This window comes from Mesoplodon mirus (assembly GCF_964341445.2).
Source record: "Mesoplodon mirus genome assembly, chromosome: 13".
NCBI lineage: Eukaryota > Metazoa > Chordata > Mammalia > Artiodactyla > Ziphiidae > Mesoplodon > Mesoplodon mirus.
In genome coordinates, this window is record NC_138989.1 from 16,277,693 (window position 1) to 16,300,463 (window position 22,771).

The following is a 22,771-nucleotide window of genomic DNA, read 5'->3' on the forward strand; positions in this document are numbered from 1 at the left end:
TAATAATAAATTTCTACTTTTTTTCCGATGAAACTAATAATAAGAAATCTCAATTTTTCCACTTTGTACAGCTCATAACAAAATAGTAGTGATTTTATGGCTAAAGTACTTAGTAATAATTTTCTAACTTTTTTTCTTTAAGTTTTTTTTAAAAATTAATTAATTAATTAATTAATTTATGGCCGTGTTGGGTCTTCGTTTCTGTGCGAGGGCTTTCTCTAGTTGCGGCAAGCAGGAGCCACTCTTCATCGTGGTGCGCGGGCCTCTCACTATCGCGGCCTCTCTTGTTGCGGAGCACAGGCTCCAGACGCGCAGGCTCAGTAGTTGTGGCTCACGGGCCCAGTTGCTCCACGGCATGTGGGATCTTCCCAGACCAGGGCTCGAACCCGTGTCCCCTGCATTGGCAGGCAGATTCTCAACCACTGCGCCACCAGGGAAACCCCTAACTTTTTTTCTTGATGAAAACTAGAAATCAGAAATCTCGTTTTTCCGACTTGATATGATTTATAACAAAGGTTACTTGAAAGATTGGTAATGCTAAAGCAACAGGGGTCTCAGTGAAAAGTCACATGGAAAAATATACATCTGTGATGAGTTTAGCCATCTTTGCATTTAATGAAATTGAAAATGACCCACTGTCTTCTGATGGAGCTTGCAGTGAGACCAGAGGTAGTGGTAATTTTAACTTACACCTGAGGATCTCTAATCTGGGGGAATGCTTTCTGAGCAAGACCACTAATTCTTGTTTCCTTTGTAGGAAGAGAGAAAATTTTCAAAGACTGTACAAGGGAAGGTGCAGAGCAGTTACCTGCACTCACTTCTGGAAATTGGGGAGCTGCTGAAAAAAAGACTTGAGACTACAAAGAAACTAAAAATTTAAGTTAGTGTGAACCACAAGCACCGAGGACTCTGCGACAGAATAGGACGTCATCTTCCCAGGCAAAAGCTACATCTGATTGACCATCATTTTAATCCAGAACTTCCTCATAAAATGCATGAAGGACTTTGATCGTGAATTAATTTTTTAGGTATTAAATGTATACAACTGATTAAATTATTGTATATAAACCAGAAGCAGGACCCTCGTCTGGGTTTGACCACTTTTTATACATGTTCATATGCATATGGCAGCCACAAGAGAACCCCACTCTTCTTCTTCCCTTCTATCACCAGAAACATCTGGTGGGGTGGGGGGAAAGCAGCAATAGAAATTAAGCATAAAGCATCGACCTCAGAGCAGCTGAATGGCCCTACCATTATAGCAGTGTGTGTTTTGATCTGGTCCTTTAGCCTTAGGAAGCAGAAAGCAGAAGAAGAGGGGGACCATGATTGGGAGCAGGCCCTCTTTCCACATTAGCAGTTTAGTTTTGAGGCTTCCTCAAATGCTTGGCTCCCACAGAACCCAAGGCAGGTACCCAAAGGACCTCAGATGAAATTTGGCATAAGCACCTGCCACTGAAGGACATCACTTAGATGTCTACAGGCTGTTGTTTTTCAGCTTAATAATCCCAATGGCCGAGACATCCCCATCCTAGCTCCTGTGAGAGTTAAATCAGAAGTAGCCTTCTGTTACCTTACAGCTGTTTGGAGGGGAAAGTAGTGCAGACCACATATAAGCCTGCTGAGGACTAGCTTGCTGTCTTTCTTCTATTTGGGAAAGGGGAATCACTGTTTTAAAGAAGAGAGGTGTACATAATTTATGCAGGCAAGTCTAATACCAGTGTCATTGGTTTTGTGAGCTATATATATATGTATATGCTTTTACATATATACGTATATTTTCAACCATATATACATGTATATGTAAATGTATATACATGTATATATGCTTGAAAGTAAAGATTTAATGCTTTAGCGTTTTTTAAGTGGGAGGTTTGGGAAGGAAGAAAGGAAGGAATGTATATTAATATGGATTTAACCTAGGTTTTAAGATTTAGGCAGGCAAAAGAAATGTTATCAGTTGGGCTTGAGGTTCAGTTTACTTTTTTCAAACTTGAGAATTATTACCAGGATGGTGTTTACGTTGTTCATCTGGAGCTCCCCAAGACTATGGCTTCAGAGGTTGGTTTGACAGAAAAGATAAACATTGCTCTTGAAAATGTTACACATTTTATACAACTGCTTTGGTAACTTTTTTGTGTTTGAATCTGTGCCTCTGTTTTTGGTCTTTGTTACCCAAATACCGTTAAAGTTAGTAATTCTGAAAAGCAAAGAAATGAATTTGATGAGGAAATTCAAGTATCTGATGGAGGATTGGTCTTGAAGACCTTCAAGGTTCTTTCCAACTCACTTCTCCAGTGAAATGTGATACTTTTTTCTTTTAAAAGCAACCAAAAAAGAGCTTGGAAAATCTCTGTATGCAAAGCAATTGCATTTTGTCCCTATCATTTTGACTTTCTTAGATTCACAATTTGGTAGGGTGATTAATAACTGTCTTAACTTGTAGGGAAACTTTTTTGAAAATTACTGAATTACCTGGTCAAAATAAGACTTGTTGGAAATCCTAGTCTATCCAGTAATTTTAAAAAAACAGTTTTGATGTTAATTGGTAGCCACAACTGTCATACCCCATCCCAAAAGAAAAGAACTGCCTTGAACAAGATGAATTAAAAATTCTGATTGAGGGCTTCCCTGGTGGCGCAGTGGTTGAGAGTCCACCTGCCAATGCAGGGGACATGGGATCGTGCCCCGGTCTGGGAGGATCCCACATGCCGCAGAGCGGCTGGGCCCGTGAGCCATGGCTGCTGAGCCTGCGCGTCCAGAGCCTGTGCTCCGCAACGGGAGAGGCCACAACAGTGAGAGGCCCGCGTACCGCAAAAAAAAAAAAAAAAAAAAAATTCTGATTGATTCTGAATCTAACTTAATAACATCATAATTTCATAAAACTATGGTCTATTTAGATGGAATTTTGTGTATGGGTTTGGAGGTATGTGTGTATGGCATGTGTTCTTGAAATGATATTTCTTTGAATATCCAAAAATACTATACATAGAAATAGAAATGTTCTTTGAAACAAGTCTATTAACTGACCGTGATCATTCTAGCATATGTGTGCTCAGTGGGCTGGCCTTGGTCCTCAGGGACAGTGTGTGACTCCAGTGGTCTACCTACCTAGTCTCTTGCCTAGGGGCATCTGGGTCCTCTACTGGTTTTAGTGACAGATAATGTTACGTTGGGGTTATGCTTCCTTTGTTACATGTTGATTTCCCTACTAAATGTAGCATTTCAATTAGATCCAACCTCTTACATTTTGAGATAATTGTAAAAAGAATGAAATTATGCAGAAATGGCCAATATCTTTTATTGATCTGTTCTTTTGGAAATTGTCATGCACTATAAATTGTGTACAGTTAAAAAAATATATATATATATATACACATATATTCTTACATGAGTAAAAAGCACCCTCTCCAGCAATTGTATGTAATTGGTATTTGAAGAGAATTCCCAAATAACTCATTGCTGCTGCTGCTGCTGTTTTTAGTTTGTGTGGGTTTTTTGTTTTGTTTTTGTGTGGAAAATTGATATTTAAAAAAAAAAAAAGGAAAGGAGAAAAAACACGACTACTGTTTACAGACTGAAAAATTACTGCTTTTTATACTACTGAGATCCTAAGACTCTCCAAAGCAAACATTTGGTTTAAATCATTTATCTGATGTGGATAAGAGGTAGAGAACTTTTTAGTGTTCTCCACATAATGGAAAATGTACAAATGCCTAGCTGTGTTGCCCATCAATTTTGTATATTTTCATAATTTTAATTGTTCAAAATTGCATTATATTTTGCAATCACTATGTTCAATCTGGATTTGTCTTTCATGCTAACTTTTAATATAAAAAGGGGTTTCAATGTATCTACAGCCTTGTTATTGAAACTCTTCCTACTTTTTTGCTGTGATTTATTAATACGGGAAGTATATATTCTTCCTTGTTCAGAATTAAGTGAAGCATAGCATATCTATTTAAAATGGATGGGTTAATTTATTTAAACACTTTCATCTTAAGTTGGCATTCCTGCCTGGTTCATTTTTGTTCAGATTCCTAGAAGCCACAACCTTTTAAATGGTATAAGTCATCTCAATTTTGTATTATATTCCTCAGAAAGATGGTAATATTTGTAAATTTAAAATTATTCCAAGGCCACTAGTTATTTTGTTTAAAGTACCTTGCGTGCTCGCATTCATTAATTCAACATTTATGTGTTGAGCACTTATTTACTACGTGCCAGATTCTGTGTTAGGCTCTGCTGATATAATGGTAAATGAACTCTATATCCTAGTTAGTGGCTGAAGTGGGGGAAGAGACAATAAAAATGTTTGTAATTAAGTCCTGATTAATGATATGTCAGGGTATGTGATACGTGGGGTCACAAGAGGACCTCTTGAGTGGTGCCATCTGACCTGAATGATGAAGAGTCAGCCATGGAAAAGCGAATACAAGTCAAAGGCCCCAAGGCAGGAAACTGCTGAGCATGTTCCAGTGACTGTAAAAAAAAGGCTCACGGGCTTCCCTGGTGGCGCAGTGGTTGAGAGTCCGCCTGCCAATGCAGGGGACACGGGTTTGTGCCCCGGTCTGGGAAGATCCCACGTGCTGTGGAGCGGCTGGGCCCGTGGGCCATGGCCGTTGAGCCTGCGCCTCCGGAGCCTGTGCTCCGCAATGGGAGAGGCCACAACAGTGAGAGGCCCACATACCGCAAAAAAAAAAAAAAAAAAAAAAAAAAAAGGCTCAAGTGCCTGGGACTTAATGAAAGGAGCGGAAAGGGGGTACAGATTGAGATAGAAGGTGGAGTGGGGATTAGAGCAATCAGGATTTTGTACCCAGGGGAGGAAATAAGATTTCTAAATTTAGTGGGAAGTTACTGGAGGATTTCAGGCAGGCTGATGACATGATTTATCCCAGGGTATGTGAACCCATAGGCTGAGATCATTTATTCAGACACACAACACAGTAGAAAGAGGAGCTGTTTGTTTTTCCTCCTAGTTTCCTTTCTGTCCTATGATACTAAATGCCCTTATTTGAGCCCTGAAAAAGTTCTTGCTTGCTTCTTCAGTTATGAATTAACTCCACCCCAACATTCTCTTTTTCCTTTAACAAAAACTGGGCACTTGGATATACCTCACTGCCATTTTTGACTTTCCCCAAAAGGCAGGCTCAGGTTTATACTTCTTCATGTTCCCTATTTTTGAGATGCTGTGACTACCTCGATGCAGACATGTGTTTCTTAGTAACAAGTGGAGGCTAAGCAACCATGAACCAAATGCTTTTAAAAGTTATTTGTGGGGTACCTATAGTTTATGCTTGGGGAACAGAGCTTGTTTGCAACCTCAGCTTCCATATATTTTAGTAAAAGTGGGCCCCAGGTTATGTACTATTTTTCATATGAGAAAAGCAGTTATTGCAGATAAGGCTACTAAGACCACCCAGTGGGGTTAAGGGATAGATTCAAACTCTTAAGCAATGATGAAGTGAGCTAAAATCCAGAGTGTCTCATGTCCCCCCTCCCCCGGCCTCATACACACCATCTCACATTCTTCATCTTGATGGCCATGTTCAAATCCTCAGATTGTCTTGGCTCTCTACTGAATAATCCGTCTCTCCTGAAGCGATTCAAATGCCTACGTGTGTGTGTGTGTGGCACCAATTACCAAGAATTATTAGTAAATTAAATTTATCCTTGGCACTATTTGAGAAAACTTGCAGGGTCCTTAGCATAGGATTCTTCATATTGGATCCAGGGGCTCATGTGCTTCAGTTTATCTGGAAATTCCCTTAAACAGTCTGATAAGTAGCATCTGAGCCACAATATTAGTGATTATATGCTAAGAAGTAGAGGGAAGGAATCCATTTGATGTGTTAGGGAAGATTTTTATGTGGCATATGCAAATCACTACAGATTCTAAACTAGAAACAGGGAGGGCCTATCTTTAATGAAAAATACTTCACACAAAGAGCCTCTGATGTATGATAATCTAGTCCTGTCCAATAGCCTGTGTTTCTTAAACTCAAGACCCTAGGCTTATAAATAATGATACCCAGCATGGACCCATCCAGTGAAGTACCCGTAGACGTGCTGCCCCTTTTCTTTCTCTTACAATTGAGAGGAGGCCACGTTCAGGGACTGAATGCATTTAGTTTTAGAGTTCTCTCCCTACCTGTCATCTTATTCTGATTTCCATAAGACAACGAATACTTAATTCTTTGGAAGTGACCCTGTTTTAGGTAGATGAGAAAAAATTAGAACAGCTCAAGCAAGTTTACCAGTGAGAAGCATGCAAAAAGATCTTACAAAATTTTCAATTAGAATTAATGAGTAGGGGACATACTGAAATTGTTGGGCCTAATATATATTCTTTTGTCAAATGTTAAGAGTATCTTCGCTGGCTATGTCAGGTGTTTAGGTTTGAACATCTTTTATCTAGTTGATTTGAACTGTTAGCTTAAGCTGCACAATTTTTTTTTTTGGTTCCATCCAATTAAACACATGGGTTTTCCTGTTTTCCTACATTTTTTGTTTCCAGTGATCTTAAATACCCAATCTGGCTGAAATGGAGGGACACAGACAATCTGAGGTTTTATTTGCCAACTCTGCTCAACTTAAATTTCTTTATGTGCGTGCAGTTAGATATATTTCAGGAGCTGCAGTTTGATATTTTCAAAGTTTAATATGAAAGTTTGGATGTTAACATGAAGCTTATTTACTATTGCAGATTATTGCTCATCACTCGAGACCTGAAAGTCAGTACGATGCTCTCCCACTCTGCTTTTTAAAAGTTGGTACTTATTGAGTAACTAACAGTCACAAAGTGACTTAGATGGAAAACTATCCCTTTCTAAAAAAACTTTCAAATTGGACTGAATTGTATCATTTAGCTGTCTAAATCCAACTCTTAAAAAAACCTACCAGGTTATATGGGTAAAACTAAGAATTTGCTGAATGTATCTCATGGAGTATGAAAAAGAACTATACTGCCATTCAATTTTAAGGACCAGAAAATGGACAATGCCTTTTACCACTCGCAATCAGTCCCCTTGAATCTGAACACCTGTGGAAGTAATAAAGGTAGGCCTTGAGCTGGGACTAGTTTCCACAGTGTTACCAGGGTAGTCTGTTACCCTGGTAGAGCAGAGTCCACACCACCTTAGATTAAAAAATAAATTCAAAGGAGAAAGCAGGTCATAGGCCAAAGTATAATTTGTAAAAGAAAACTGCATGGCTTCAGGTCCTTTTAACCAAAACACAGGAGCTTTAATTGAATCAGAATTATATCTGTCAAAAACCTGGGCAGTACACTCTTCTTTATAGCACCAATTCCTTCTGAGGGGGAATTTCACAAGCCATCTGAGTAAATGTTCCAGCTCTACCGGACTGGTTACAGAGACGTTCCAGGCATAGTCACACCGGCATCAATATCTGGGCACACTCAGATTTCTGGTTTAGTGCCACTTTTCCGACCACTCCCTTATATCCCAGGAGGGTCTCACAGCCAGCAGGTAGCTTACCCCTCCCCACCCCACCGAACCCTTGAAAACCCTGGAGTGCCTTTTCATAGCTCCTGCTTCTCAGCCCCCTTCTTCTGGAAGGCAGTCAAAATGTTTAGGCTCTTCTGGAGCTCTTCCTTCTTCCCATCGCTCATCTTGTTCTTCTCAATCAGCTTGGTGATCCGGGTCATCTCTGAGGCTGGGAAGTCCTCACCTTGGTCTACGATCTTTCCCATGATCTTAAGGTATTGCTCGGCCCACTTCTTCTCAGCCTCCTTCACACTTGCAAGGCTGTCCTGCCCCTGCTTCAAGAGGGCCTGGCGGGCCTCCATACCAGAGGCCCTGATGAACTCTCCAGCAAGGGTGTCATACGCAGGCAGGCAACCAGGCATACCTAGGTAAACCCCATGTCCTTTTAGCCAGCGCTGGATGGCTCCAACCTTAACTGCCCCACTATATAGGACTGGGTTCTCAAAGTCCCCATCCCGGAAGAGGTAGAAGACTGGGTAGTTCTCCTTGTCCAGCTTGTATTTCTCACTCAGCTCCATATTCAGCTTGTCACCATAATCTGTGAATAGAAACCAGAAACAAGGAATAAGACATGAGGAAGGTATGGCAGTAGGTTGCTGTGAAGCCTATCTGAGCCGAGGGGAAGAAGAATCCCAGCAGTTTGAATTCCTCCTCTGCTACTTCCTAGCCATGTGGCATTAGTCAAATCCTTTAATCTCTCTGCACTTCATTTTCCTCACCTGAAAAAGGGGAATTCTGCATATTTATTATATGCCCACTATGTGCCAGGGACTGTTCTAAGTGCTGGGGACTTAGTTGTGATTTAGAGTGATTAAGAGTATCAAGCTCTCTGACCTCAAGGAGCTCATCATACTCTTCAAAAAGTGAGAAGAGAGATAATAAACAAATGAACCAAAGTGATTAGTGCTATGACGAAAATAAAATGGTGATATGACACAGTGACTGGGTGAGAAGGCCCACTTCGGGCGGTCATGGAAGGCCTCCTTGTGAAGATGACATGAGCTGAGGGACCTGAATATGTAGGAGACATATCAGACACATCAATAGCAGACACATCAGTTTGTGGGAAGAGTGTCTCAAGCAGAAAGGACTGCAAGTGCAAAAGCTCTGAGGCAGGAATGAGCTGGGTATATTCAAGGATTACAAAGTGTAGTCTGGCTGGAGCTTAGTGAATGTGTGGTAGGTAACGAGCTCAGTCCCTACCACCTGAGGTCTGTTGGGAGGACACAATGAGGGGATATGTGCACTTAACCTGGCAGAGTTAAGTGTTTAATATGTGGTAGCTGTTAGTATTTGCTATGTCTTTCCCCAAAGGCAGGAGCAACCCCAAGGGCTACAACTGGTTTCTTACACCTGGCCAAGAAGAAATGGCCAAGACCACCTATTACTGGGTAGTAGTATAGGAAGTGTAGGGTTCCAGTCCTAGTTCTGGCACTTTATAATCTTGAGCAAGTTACTCTAAGCAGCTGTTTCTTCATTTGGGGAGTCATAAAACTTTCTTCACAGAGTTGCCACAGGATGACATGCATGTAAAACACTTAGCACAGTGGCCTGGCACAGAATAAACATTTCAGAAATGTCAGCTATTGTTAATATTATTAAAGCCCCAAAGGAGTGGACTCACAGTTGAGTTAGACTTGATCGACTGCCCTGAAGAAGTCTGACAGCTACCTCTATCCAAGGCCAGACTCAAGAGCTCACTAGGGAACTGTGGCATCTCAGCTGGGAGGAAGCAGAGAGGGAAGAACCTACTGCATTCCTCCTAAGAATACACACTTAGGAGGAGTTCTGAATGAGCCCCTTGCTACCCCACAGCCTGAGACAAATCATTTAAGCTCCTTGAGCTTCAGTTTTCCACAAGTATAAAAAGGAGATAATCCATCTCGCTTCTCAGGCGAGGTTCAAGTGAAGATTAAAAATGCAATGTCTGTGTACATCTTTACAGACTGAAAAACCACTAAATGTTGGCAACTATGTATTAAAGTTGTCCCTATCATTGAGAGCTACCCTTGGTTTAGTGGCAGCTCTGGTGGATTTGAGCTAAAGCCCAAACCCAATAGTTTTGGTAAAAAAGAGTTGAAGATGAAAAACTGACTACGCTGTCCCCCGGGAGGCAAGGCACCCCCTCTGACTACAGTCCCCTGCAAGGAGAGCTCCAAGCTCTCACAGTATGTTTGATGTCAGTGTGGGTGAAGGGTGAAGGATGGTGAATTCCCTCCCCTCAGGCACCTGCAAGGCTGAGCTGAGGTTCTGTGGTCACAGAATCTGCTCAAGCTAAGCTTGCCGTGGGTACCAGACTCCTTGAGAGGACATGACCCCATTTATACTCCTCGTGTGTGGCTCAGACAGAAAGGCACTGGGTATTCCCCCTACAAGTAGGGAAATAATTCCTAGTTTCCTCCCCCTCTGCCCTCCTCAGTCATCCCAGACTTGTCCGTACCTGAGATCCCCACCTCTGCCACCAAGAGATCATCGCTGGAAGCTGAGTTTTCAGCCAGACGCTTGAACTCATCCTGCTTCTCACCATACGGGTACTGGGTGTCAAACTTCACCAAGACGAACTTGCTTTTGGGAATGACCTGAGGGCATACAGAGCTGAGCAAGTGGGGGTTCCCAAGGACCTTTGGGGCTAATTCCCTTTCCCAAGGGACCTCTGTTTAAGAAACAGAGTGGAAAACAAGCCCACAAGGGAGACAAGCTCTCATATACTAACCTTCATTCATTCATTCACCCATTGATTCACTTAACAATTTGACGGTGTCTACTATTGAGTAGCCCATTAAGTAGTTGCTCACACTAATCAAACTGTCTGGAACAAACAATGCTATAGATGTACTAAGGCCTTCTCCTCCAGTGGCCCTTTTGGTAAGGCTAAGGAAACGCATCCTTAGCACACGTAAAGTTGGCCCCTGTCGTGCCCATCATCCCAGGGGCCTTTCTCTGGCAATGAACCAGAAATCTGACCCAAACCAAACAACCGTCTATAAAGGAGTTGGCACCACGGAGGATGCTCTGGCTAGGGAGTCCAGAGTTTGCACTCTGCAATTTCAGGGCTCATAGGAAGTTGCTGAGAGGCCAGGCTTGGGACAATGTCCCCTCTCTAAACTACAGTTTCCTTGAAGTTAGATCTCTAAGACCTAAACTGTCAGGGTCCAGACTTCTATTTCAATTATGGTAAAATTTACATCACAGGGATTTATTACATTAACTGTGTTGCACAACCATCACTAATATCTAGTTCCAGAACATTTTCATCACCCGAAAAGGAACCACGTATCCATTAAGCAGTCATTCCCCAATCCTCCTTCCCCCAGCCCCCGGCAACCACTAATCTGCTTTCTCTCTGTATGGATTTGTCTACTCTGATGGACTCATACAATAAGTGACCTTTTGTGTCTAGCTTCTTTCACTTAGCATAATGTTTTCAAGATTCATTCATGTTGTAGCATGCATCAGTATTTCACTCCTTTTTATGGCCAAATAAATATTCCATTGTATGGATATATCATACTTTGTTTACCCATTCATCAGTAGATGGACATTTGGGTTGTTTCCACCTTTTGGTTATTTGTGAATAGTGCTGTTATAAACATTTGTGTACAAGTTTTTGTTTGAACACCTGTTTTCATCTCTTTGGGGAATATATCTAGGAGTGGAACTGCAGGGTCATATAGCAATTCTATATTTAACTTATTGAGGAATTCCAAAACTTCATTTTGATGGTTTCACCCAATGCATAGATTTTATCTAATAAGCTGCCTCTGGTTGGTAGTACTGCCTCCCCTCCTCCTACAACTTTTAATTTTTCTAATCAAAGTCATCACTATGGGTTAATTTTTCATCACAGGCAATCCCTGCCATAATTAAGTCAAGCTGACATCAGTCCAGTTTTTGTTAGTCCTTATTTCTTACTGTGGGTTGCTGTCCATTTCGTTTTAGGTTTTAAAAAATATTTAGGGCTTCCCTGGTGGCGCAGTGGTTGAGAGTCCGCCTGCCAATGCAGGGAACACGAGTTCGTGCCCCGGTCTGGGAGGATCCCACATGCCGCGGAGCGGCTGGGCCCGTGAGCCATGGCCGCTGAGCCTGTGCGTCCGGAGCCTGTACTCCACAACGGGAGAGGCCACAACAGTGAGAGGCCCCTGTACCGCAAAAAAAAAAAAAAAAAAAAAAAAAAAAAATTAACAGCGCCAGAGGACACAAGGGAAGAGGGAGAAGGGACCAGAACAGGTAATCTTTAAGTGGTCACTGACCCCAAAAAGTCTGAGTTCTGGAGTCTAAGAGCAGGGAAGACTTAAAAATATAAATCAGATCACATCCCTCTGGCCCATTTGGCCTTATTTCAGTTCAACACACCAAACACTCCCACTCAGGGCCTTTTCATTTGCTGTCTCTGCTGGCTAGAGTGCCCTTTCCCTGGTTCTTTCCATGGTTGTCAAAGCTCAGTTCAAATGTCCTCTCCTAACGGAGAGGCCTCCCCCACTCATACCGTCTAATTCTGCTTCATTTCCATCATGCTCTAGCAGGCTACTGCCCTCTACTTTCTTCACTGCATTAATCACTCTCCGAAATCCTTATCTGCTTGTTGTCGGTCCTCTCCACTACAATCTAATTTATGAGAATAAGGACCGTCTCTGACCTGTTTTCTGCTGTATTATCCCTAGTGCCCAACAGTGCCCTGGCATGTGGCAGATGCTCCGAAAATATCTGATAAATGAACAAAACCAGGGCAGGCTTTGAGAGCAGATGCTACATGTCCAGGAAGAAAATTTTATAAAAGAACACATGAAAACCTAACTTCAAGGGGCCTACATTTATATTATGGAATAATATTAATAATCATACAGTGGTGTAACATTGAAATAGAATTGAGAGGCCTTCATCTTTTATTTTCACCATTCTTAGCCATCAGCAGAATGGTTTTGAACGGCAAACATTTGCACAGCTAATTTTTTCTTGTTCTTTTACTCAACCTGTACCTCTTAACTGCTTTAGAAATCTCTCTCGGGACTTTCCTGGTGATCCAGTGGTTAAGACTCCATGCTTCCAATGTAGCGGGCACGGGTTCGATCCCTGGTCAGGGAACTAAGATCCCACATGTGGCACAGCGTGGCCAAAAAAAGAGAAAGAAATAGAGAAGTCTCTCCTTTCTTCATCCTTGAGGAATCAGCTCCACCATAACCTACATTTAGTTAACTTGTTTCTTCAATGCATAGATGAATTCATTATTCATTCATTCATTCAATAAAAAGGTAGTGAGGACCTAACATGTGCCAGGCACCGTTCTAAGTGAACACAGCAGTAAAGAAAACAGACAGGGTTTCTCATTTTTAGTGATGGTAAAGGGCAAGAAACAAAAAAAGACACTGGAAATCACTGAAAGGCAAAGCACGGAACAAGTCTCCTGGATATGGTAACCCCAGGAAGCTCCCCTTTTGTTCAGTAGTGATGGAAGAGAGTGAGATTTAGAAAGGGACTGGAGAAAACATTTGTTCATTCATTTGACAAATTATTATTGAGCATCTTCTATGTAACAGGTAACCTGCTAGGTTGTGCAGATGATCAGTGAACAAGATACACAAGGTAGTTCTTCACAAGCATATAATATCCTAGTGTGGGACACAATACACTAGACAAGAAAAAAAAATCAGTGATGAGCGCTCTACAGAGAAATCAAACAAGGTAATGTGACTGGCACTTTAGACTGGGGGAGGGGGAAATCTGAGAAGGTAACATTTAACCCAAGTCTGAACGACGAGGTGCAACCAGCCTTTCAAAGATTGGGCAAAGAACGTTCTGGTCACAAAGAACTGCCAATACAAAGGGCCTAAGGCAGTAATGAGCTAGGAACAGCCCAAGGACAGAGGGCACGGCATGTCGTTGGAGCAGAGGGCACAAAGAGGAGAATGGTTAGGAGATGAGAGGAGAGAGAAGCAAGGGTCAGATCATGTAGGACTTAGGCTACTGGACTGAGAGGCTCCAGAGAGAAAACAGGGAGGCTAGTGAGGAGGCTACATAACCATAGCCTAGACTAGGGCGGTAGCTGTAAAGATGGAGGCACACCGATTGATTAGGAAATACTGCTGCAGTGCAGTTTCCCTCTAAGTCACATTTGGTCTGTGATGTTACCTCCTATCCATGTTTGGGTGGTAGGGGTGTCACTTTGCCAGGAAAGCCCCCTAAAGCAAAGGGTGCTGTGGGGTGTGTGCCTGACAACCAGCCAGTCATACCTACACTTTTAAATTCTTGAAACTTTGCATTCAATGACCCACAGGTGCCAACTCCACAAGGAACCCTTTTGAAAATACGAAGAGTTAAACCACTTGAGATAGATTTAGAGATTTAGAGCTCCACTTCTTGGTTTCACTTCTTGGGTCACTATCCCAGCAGTGGGTACAAATTAAGAAAATAAATTAATAAATCTCAACACTTAGCTTGCCCATCTCATAGGCGAAGTTAAAAAGGTGCCAGGGGGTGTAAAATTAAGGGATTGGGACTGCATTTCAGCCTTCAATATTTCCAACGTCCATTTACCGAGGCCAAGACCCCAATTCTGTAAATATGAAGGCGGGTGTAGAGGCGAATCCTTCCTTCCATGTCTCGACCCGATTTTATTTGTCACCAGGCCCAAGACACTCACTGTAGGGTGGTTGAACCGAAGCTTATTCTTAACCCTAGCACTTTTTAGGGAGACGCAGAATATCTGGACAGTGGCTGCAATCCAAGCCAAAGAGAGAGGGGCGCTGAAACGCAGACTAACGAGCCGCGCGTTTCCAACCTTGCCCCATCACAGACGGGTGGCGTCCGCCTAGTACCGCCCTCCGAGTCTCCTACTTGGGATTTGAGGATTGGATCTCGCTCGGCACCGCCCTGTTCCCATATGCAACGGGAAGAGGCACCCGGCTCCCTCGGCTGCACCTCTGCAGTTCTCTTGCAAAAGAGGAAGCAAGTGCAAATACTGCAAAGGTGCACGAGGACCCTGGAACACGTACGCTCCATGGTCATGATACGGCCTCGGCCCAGATTCCACCAGTCCTACAGGACGGTGGGAAGTCACGGGATTATCGCTACAGACCACCTCCTGCCAGCTCTCTGTCCCCTGTGTCCCCCACGGGTGCGCGCTCCCCTGAGCAGTCTGGCTGCACCTGCGCGTGATGCCCCCCGCCCCGTTACCTTGTAGAAAGTGATTGTATCCAGGGGAAGGGCGCCCTTGGTGTGCAGGCCGCTGCCGCCTTGCGGAGCAGAGAGGAGCAGGAGGAACAGGAGAAGGGGAAACAACTGGGAGAGAGAAGCGCCGCGGATAACGGCGGCAGCCATAACGCCGGATTCTGGCAGTAAGAGCTAGGAAGGCTGTAGTGGAGCAAGCGCGGAGCCGGGAGTCACGTGGCTAGGAAGGCGGGCACGGGTGCGCTCACGTGTACAGCCAGGCCGCCTAGGGTGAGAGGGAGGAGCCACGTGAGAGGCGGGGAAATGGAGCTTGCCGCGCGTGCGCACTCGGCGAAGCCCCAGCAGGCCTAGGGTGAGTGGGCCTGGCCGCGTGGCAGTGTGGGGGATGGACGGCAGTGCCGGAGAGGCTGGGGGAGGGGAGGAGGAAGAGGAGGAAGGAGAGACTGCCGCGCACGCGCACTCGGCGAGGCTTGCTACCAACCTGCTCTTTTCCCGTCCTCCTCCGCGTGAGTCGCGGCGCGAAGCGCGTGCTCGGCGTCATTGCAGGTCTTGGGTGGCTATCCTCTTTTTCGAAGATGACGAGGCCAGCCGTCATTTCTTCCTGCCTTTGGTCCGTCAGGCAGTCGGTGGGAACCTGTTGCTACCTTCGGTTAGTCTGTCAGTCTGACTGTGCTACTACCCCTCAGTCAGTCATACTCCTCTCCCTCCCTTAGCCACGACCCGAGTTGGTCAGTGAGACTCAGCTGTTCGTCAGTATGGCAGTCAGGGCTACTCCTGCCGCTTCCCAGTCCGATATGAGACCTACTCTGTGAGTGCCTCACCAGAGAGGCTCCAGGCTCCTATAAAAACAGGCTTCCGGGCTTCCCTGGTGGCGCAGTGGTTGAGAGTCCGCCTGCCGATGCAGGGGACACGGGTTCGTGCCCTGGTACGGGAAGATCCCACATGCCGCGGAGCGGCTGGGCCCGTGAGCCATGGCCGCTGGGCCTGCGCGTCCGGAGCCTGTGCTCCGCAACGGGAGAGGCCACAACAGTGAGAGGCCCGCATACCGCAAAAAAAAAACACAAAAAAACAAAAAAACAACAGGCTTCCCTGAAAGGTGAGTACCCGTCGAGCTGTGTCCTGGGCTCTCTGAAGGTATTTTTTTTTTAAATCCTAGTAATTCTCTTCAACAGGTGTTTGTTCAGGATAGTTTACACCAGATCCTGGTTTTTGCCTGCGGGAATACAGAATCGAGAGGAAAGAGATAGCAGTGTACTGAACAAACTCAGTGGTGGAAGGAGACGTGGGAATAGTAATATAACCATTACGGTGTAATCGGTAGAAAATAAGACTATATTACAGTCTCGTGAAAGCACAAATGGAGGTTCAGTCAGCCCTGCTCAGGAATGTCAGGTCAAGTTATAGACGGGAGATGACTTTTGAACTGGGTCTTGAAAGAAGAGGAGGTGTTTGCAGGGCAAACACCAAAGGATATTTCTGGCAAGGGGGAAAGCATGATGAATCTGTGAAGGTAAATGGGCACGTTGTAAAGGGTCTTATCAAGCTAAAGGGTTTGGAGCCACCAGAGGCTGTAGCTAAGAGAGTGACGTTAGATTTGCTGTCACTCAGGAATAAAGGGGATGCATTGGAATGGAGAAAGCTGAGGTCAGGGAGGTTCACTGCAGTAGTCTAGGTGGGAGAGAGAAAGGTCCTGTAATAGGACCTAATAGAAAGATGAAAAGGTGAGGTTGGAATTGAGAAACTTTTATAGGGTAGAATTCACAAGACTTGATGATCAAATGGATATGCTGGTAAGAGAATAAATTGTATAATGCATTATAAGGGGCTTAGCACCACGTTAACCATTGCATGTGTCCAATAAATGTGTGTGTAGGTATGTATGTATGTATAAAGTAGTCATCAAAGATAATAGCCAATCTTGGGCAGCCAGTTTAGATAGAAATTTTGAGAGTCCAGTGTGTGTGTGTGTGTGTGTGTGTGTGTGTGTGTGTGTGTGTGTGTGTGTGTGTGTGTGTGTGTGTGTGTGTGTGTGTGTGTGTGTGTGTGTGTGTGTGTGTGTGTGTGTGTGTGTGTGTTGGGAAGGTTCAGAAAAATTTATTTTTTGAGTTTGCCCTAATAAATTATTAAAGAAAATGCACCACATAGACAAATGAATAGAAGTTAGAAGGGATAATTACTGTGAGCTAAGGTGGTTAAAGAAAGCTTCATGTAGGAGGTGGAAATGGAGAACATTTTAGGTGGAGAACAAGTGAAAAAAGAGCAGAAGTGGAAATGAGCATGATGTTTTGGGGAATGACCGGCTTGCTTGAGGGAGTTCTCAGAACAGTAGATAGTAAGACAGTTTTAAGCCCAGGTAGGGGAGAATCTTGAAAATCAAATTAGGAAATTGCTATTTTGTCCTGTAGTCAATAGGAGCTATTATCCACCTCTGAGTGAATAAATGCATTGAGCACATCTACGGTAGTTACTATGATTGATCAGGAGTGACTTTTTAGTCATGATTAGTTTAGAAGTAGGTTTTGAGAAAAGTGCAAGAAGTGGATTGGTTGGAGAGGGAAGGGAAGTATTCGTACTCTTGTTATGAATTGCAAAAGTGCAGTAATTGTCTTAATGCTGCCTTTTAATAGTGCCCTGGTCCCAGTCAGTTACCTCATGGTTTAATTAGATTGTTGGCTTCAGGACCTTGACAACAACAATCTACACAAATAAGCCAAGGATAACTCCATATTTAGGAAGTCATAAAATCCCAGAGTTGACTCTGTTGTGGAAAATCAAAAGGCTCACCCTGGGTGAGGTAGGAAGGAGGAGGTGGCAAGGCATGTTACTTGAGTGTGCATATGACTCAATGTAGCAGCTGGAGTAAGGAAGAAGGAAAATGGCATGGTCTGCTAAGACAACTAATACATAAATTCTCCCATCTTTTTTTCTAACATCATCAAGCTGGTGAGCCCCCAGTCGCATTGACATCTTTTATTTCTCATATACACAAGGCATGTTCCTGCCTCAGAGCCTTTGTGCTGGCTTCCTCCCTCTAGAACACTTTTCTTCAAGATATTCATATGGCCGGCTCCTTCATTTCCTTTGTCTTTGATCCAATGTCAGCTTCTTAAGATCTACCCTGACCATACTTAAAAAAAAAACTGCTTCTCCCTGACACCTCCCTGCTTTCCATCTCCCTTCTCTCTGTTATTTTTTTCTCCATAGCACTCTTCGACTTAACATACTGTATAATTTGCTTGTTTTCTTTTTAAAAATTGATTAATGAATTAATTAATTTGGCTGCATTGGGTCTTAGTTGTGGCTCACGGGATCTTTCGTGGCGGTACGTGGGCTCTTCATTGCGGCGTGCGGGCTTCTGTCTAGTTGTGGCCTGTAGGCTCCAGGGCATGCGGACTCAGTAGTTTTGGCGCACGGTCTCTCTAGTTGTGGTGCACGGGCTCCAGAGCACATGGGCTTAGTTGCCCCACGGCATGTGGGATCTTAGTTCCCCGACCAGGGATTGAACCTGCGTCCCCTGCATTGGAAGGCGGATCCTTAACCACTGGACCACTTAAGGAAGTCCCTGCTTATTTTTCTAAGTATCTGTTTCCCGTGAGGGATGGGTTTGTTTTTGTTTTTATTTTTGTTTTGTCTTTTTGGTTCACTGTTATATCCCCAGCACCTAGAACAGTGTCTGGCACATGGTAGATGCTCAGTACATTCTTGTGCAGTGAATAAATGAATCAAGTCAATGAAAGAGGAACTATTCCATAGCTGTCTCTCAGAATTCCATTGTTCCTCTCTGCATTCCCTTCTTAGATCACATATTGTACTTTGGAGCTATCCCATCCCTTAGAGCTAATTGCTTTTTCCCTGCAAGGCTTTGGTGATATTAATGCTAGTTTTTTTGACATAGATGTCTTAATGAACACTTAAAGCGGATTTCACATTAAAACATTGTTATAGAAGGAAAATTTACTCCACAGTATGATTTTCTCCAAGCCCCATCCTCCTTTAAGAAGCTTTCAATATTTTTTAATAGCAGGATTATTCACATCATACCAATTTTTAAAAAGTATTTTATTTATTTGGCTGCGTTGGGTCTCAGTTGCGGCACATGGGGTCTTTTCGTTGCAGCACGCGGGCTCTTCATTGCTGCAGCATGCGGGCTCTTCATCGCCGCCTGTGGGCTTCTCTCTAGTTCTGGCATGTGGGCTTCAGAGCGCTCAGGCTCTCTGGTTGTGGCGTGCGGGCTCTAGAGCACACGGGCTCAGTAGTTGCAGTGAGCAGGCTTAGTTGCCCCATGGCATGTGGGATCTTAGTTCCCCAAGCACGGATCGAACTTGTGTCTCCTGCATTGGAAGGCAGATTCTTAACCACTGGACCACCAGGGAAGTCCCAAGAAGCTTTCAATATTTAATAACTATTTACTGAACATATTTTACGCACCACACACTCTTCTGGAGGCAAGGGTTACACTGGTGAACACAATAGATGTGCTCCCTGCAGTCCTAGAGGAGAGACCAACATTAAATAAGTATACAAATAAATATATAATTACAAATTGTGATGATTTCTAAGAAAGAAAAGTTGGGGGCTTATGAAAGAATATGATGGGGGTGATTAATTTGCATTGAGGTGCATGGAAAACCTCTAAAAACAATTATATTTGAGCTGATATAAGACCTAAAGCATGAATGGGATTCAGCTCTCAAGGAACTTACCCTTGATTGATGAAACAAACATTAAATAATTATATAAATAAATTTAAATTGCAGATTACTTTGTGTTAGGAAGCATTTTAGGAAAAATAACTAGTATGTGCAAAGGTTCTAGAATGAGAAATAGGGAATTCCCTGGCGGTCCAGTGGTTAGGACTCTGTGGTTCCACTGCTGGGGGCCTGGATTCGATCTGTAGTGGGGGAACTAAGATCCCCCAAGCTGCATGGCGTGACCAATAAAATAATACAGAATGAAAAAGAGCTTGAAATGTTTGAGGAACAAAAAGAATTCCATTCTGGAATCTTTTAGTAATAAAAACATCAGCAAAGAAGGAGATTATATATGCAGGGATGTAGGGATGTTTACCACAGAATTGTTTGCAGAACGAAAAATAAAGGAAATTAAGGAAAACAAAACCTGAAAACAGCCTACATGTCCACCACGAGAGGAAATGTTGGGTAAATTATCTTATGTGGAATACTATACAGCTATCAAAATTGATTAGAACTATTTATATTAAAGTGGAGAGATATCCATGAAATAACAGGTGAGAACAGCAATGTATACAGAAATATATGATCCCATTTTTAAAAACCTACCATACCACTGTAACAACCTCTGTATATATATGTGTGTGTGTGTGTGTGTATAGAAGAATATATATATATATATATATATATCGATATGTTTTTTAATGAGAATAGAGAATGATGTAGAGAAATATGCCAGGTGTTTTGCATTGGTTACAGTTTAGGGGAGTGGAGAGAAAGAAAATAAGACTCTAACAAAAGGAAAAAAGGTTATTATGGAATAATGTTGAGCAAAAATGTAGAATATAAAATACTAGCTATAGAATTACTACAAACATGTAAAAATTGAATATGCATAAGGATAAAGACTTAAAATAACAAAAGTAAAACTCATTTTGACTAGATGAGATTGCAGCAAACTTTTTACTTTAGATTTCTCTTATTTTAATATTGTTTTTTCAATAAAGTAACATTAAAAAATGCATAGAGATTTTAACATCCAGGGATCAGATCATTTCAGCAGAGATGTTTTTCTTTCTTCTTTTGTCCCATGTTCAATTCACGTTGTTTTGTCTTATCTTATGCACTGTCATAAGCCACCTGAAATGTTATCTAGGTCAAAGTGAGATGTAAATAAGTAAATAAAAATAACCTAATTCTTGCCAGACTCTTCCCTTTTTAATCTATCCTGCACACTGCCAACATGTTACTCATGATAGTATCATGTAAAAGGATAATAATAATACTTGCTTCATAGGATTGTGAATGGATTAAATTAATGTATAGGAAGCATTTAGAATAGGGCCTGGCATATACTACATACTCACTAAGGACTAGTTATATGGTAATTATGTCATGTCATTTATTTGCTCAGAAGTTTATAATGGCACCTCTGCAGGGTAAAATTCAAATGCAAGAGCCTCTACAATCTAGTTGTAAATAAAAATGCCACTTATAATATTACATGTAGGACTTCCCTGGTGGCGCAGTGGTTAAGAACCTGCCTGCCAATACAGTGGACATGGGTCAAGCCGTGGTCCAGGAAGATCCCAGGATCTTCCCAGGATCTTAGCTGCCGCAGAGCAGGTAAGCCCATGTGCCACAACTACTGAGCCTGTGCTCTAGAGCCTGTGAGCCACAACTACTGAGCCCACATGCCACAACTACTGAAGCCCACGGGCCTAGAGCCGGTGCTCTGCCGCAAAAGAAGCCACCACAATGAGAAGCCTGCACACCGCAATGAAGAGTAGCCCCCACTCGCCACAACTAGAGGAAGCCTGTGCACAGAAACGAAGACCCAATGCAGCCATTGATAGATAGATAGATAGATAGATAAATAAATAAATAAAATTACATGTAGCTACTGAGCTCTTGAAATGTGGCTAACCGGAATTGAGACATAAGTGTAAAATACACCCTGAATTACAAAGTAATTAAGAAAGTGAAATATTACAGTGATTTTTATATTGATTATATGTTGAAATGACAAAATTTTAAATATTTGGGTTAATAAAATATATTATTAAAATTAATTTTACCTGTTTTTACTTTTTAAAAAGTTTTTTAGAAACTTTTAAGTTACATATATGGCTCACATTACATATTTATTGGATAGAATGACTGTAGTTTTTTTTTAATATAAATTTATTTATTTATTTTTGGCTGTGTTGGGTCTTCATTTCTGTGCGAGGGCTTTCTCCAGTTGCGGAGAGCGGGGACCACTCTTCATTGCGGTGCGCGGGCCTCTCACTGTCACGGCCTCTCCCGTTGCGGAGCACAGGCTCCAGACGCGCAGGCTCAGTAGTTGTGGCTCGCGGGCTTAGTTGCTCCGCGGCATGTGGGATCTTCCCAGACCAGGGCTCGAACCCGTGTCCCCTGCATTGGCGGGCAGATTCTCAACCACTGCGCCACCAGGGAAGCCCCAGACTCTAGATTTTTAAAGTAAAATGTTGCTAACTTTTTCTTTGCTAAAAAAATGTTGCTCTCTTTTCTTATTGAAGTATAGTTGATTTACAATGTTGTGTTAGTTTCAGGTGTACAGCAAAGTGATTCTTTTTCAGATTCTTTCCCATTATAGCTTATCACAGGATATTAAATATAGTTCCCTGTGCTATACAGTAGGACCTTGTTGTTTACCTATTTTATATATAGTAGTGTGTATATGTTAATCTCAAACTCCTAATTTATCCCTCTCCCCTCTCTCTACTTTGGTAACCATAAATTTGTTTTATATGTCTGTGTAATTCTGTTCTGTAAGTAAGTTCATTTGTGTCTTTTTTCTTTTTTTCGGCTGCACATCACGTCATGTGGGATCTTAGTCCCCAACCAGGGATTAAACCCATGCCCCCTGCAGTGGATGCATGGAGTCTTAACCACTGGACCACCAGGGAAGTTCCTGTATCATTTTTTGAGATTTCATGTATAAGTGGTATCACATATTTGTCTTTCTCTGTCTGACTTACTTCACTTAGTGTGATAGTCTCTAGGTCCATCTATGTTGCTGCAAATGGCATTACTTCATTCTTTTTTATGGCTGAGTAATACTCCATTGTGTATATATACCACATCTTCTTTTTTCTAATTCTTTAAAAACACATCTTGGGACTTCCCTCGTGGCACAGTGGTTGAGAATCTGCCTGCCAATGCAGGGGACACGGGTTTGAGCCCTGGTCCAGGAAGATCCGAAATGCTGTGGAGCAGCTAAGCCCATGCGCCACAACTGTTGAGCCTGTGCTCTAGAGCCTGCGAGCCACAACTACCGAGCCCACTTGCCACAACTTCTGAAGCCCGCGTGCCTAGAGCCCAAGCTCTGCAACATGAGAAGCCACCGCAATGAGAAACCTGTGCACTGCATCGAAGAGTAGCCCC

At 42.8% G+C, this 22,771-nt stretch overlaps 2 protein-coding genes across 2 annotated transcripts in view; one reads left to right on the forward strand and one right to left on the reverse strand.

The window, feature by feature from the left end:
* NAA25 (N-alpha-acetyltransferase 25, NatB auxiliary subunit) overlaps window positions 1-7,071 on the forward strand; it is a 78,952-nt gene extending 71,881 nt beyond the window's left edge. Inside the window, exon 24 of the mRNA XM_082640501.1 lies at window positions 758-7,071. Within this exon, the coding sequence (XP_082496627.1) occupies window positions 758-880 (123 nt within the window). The 3' untranslated portion in view covers window positions 881-7,071. The remainder of the gene's footprint in view (window positions 1-757) is intronic.
* A 102-nt stretch (window positions 7,072-7,173) lies between these two features.
* ERP29 (endoplasmic reticulum protein 29) lies at window positions 7,174-14,945 on the reverse strand. Its single transcript, XM_082640502.1, has 3 exons — window positions 14,679-14,945; window positions 9,949-10,087; window positions 7,174-8,046 (listed from the first exon to the last, which is right to left on the reverse strand). Exons 1-3 carry the CDS (start codon window positions 14,820-14,822, stop codon window positions 7,544-7,546), a joined length of 786 nt encoding a protein of 261 aa, XP_082496628.1. The 5' UTR covers window positions 14,823-14,945; the 3' UTR covers window positions 7,174-7,543.
* Window positions 14,946-22,771: the final 7,826 nt, after the last annotated feature.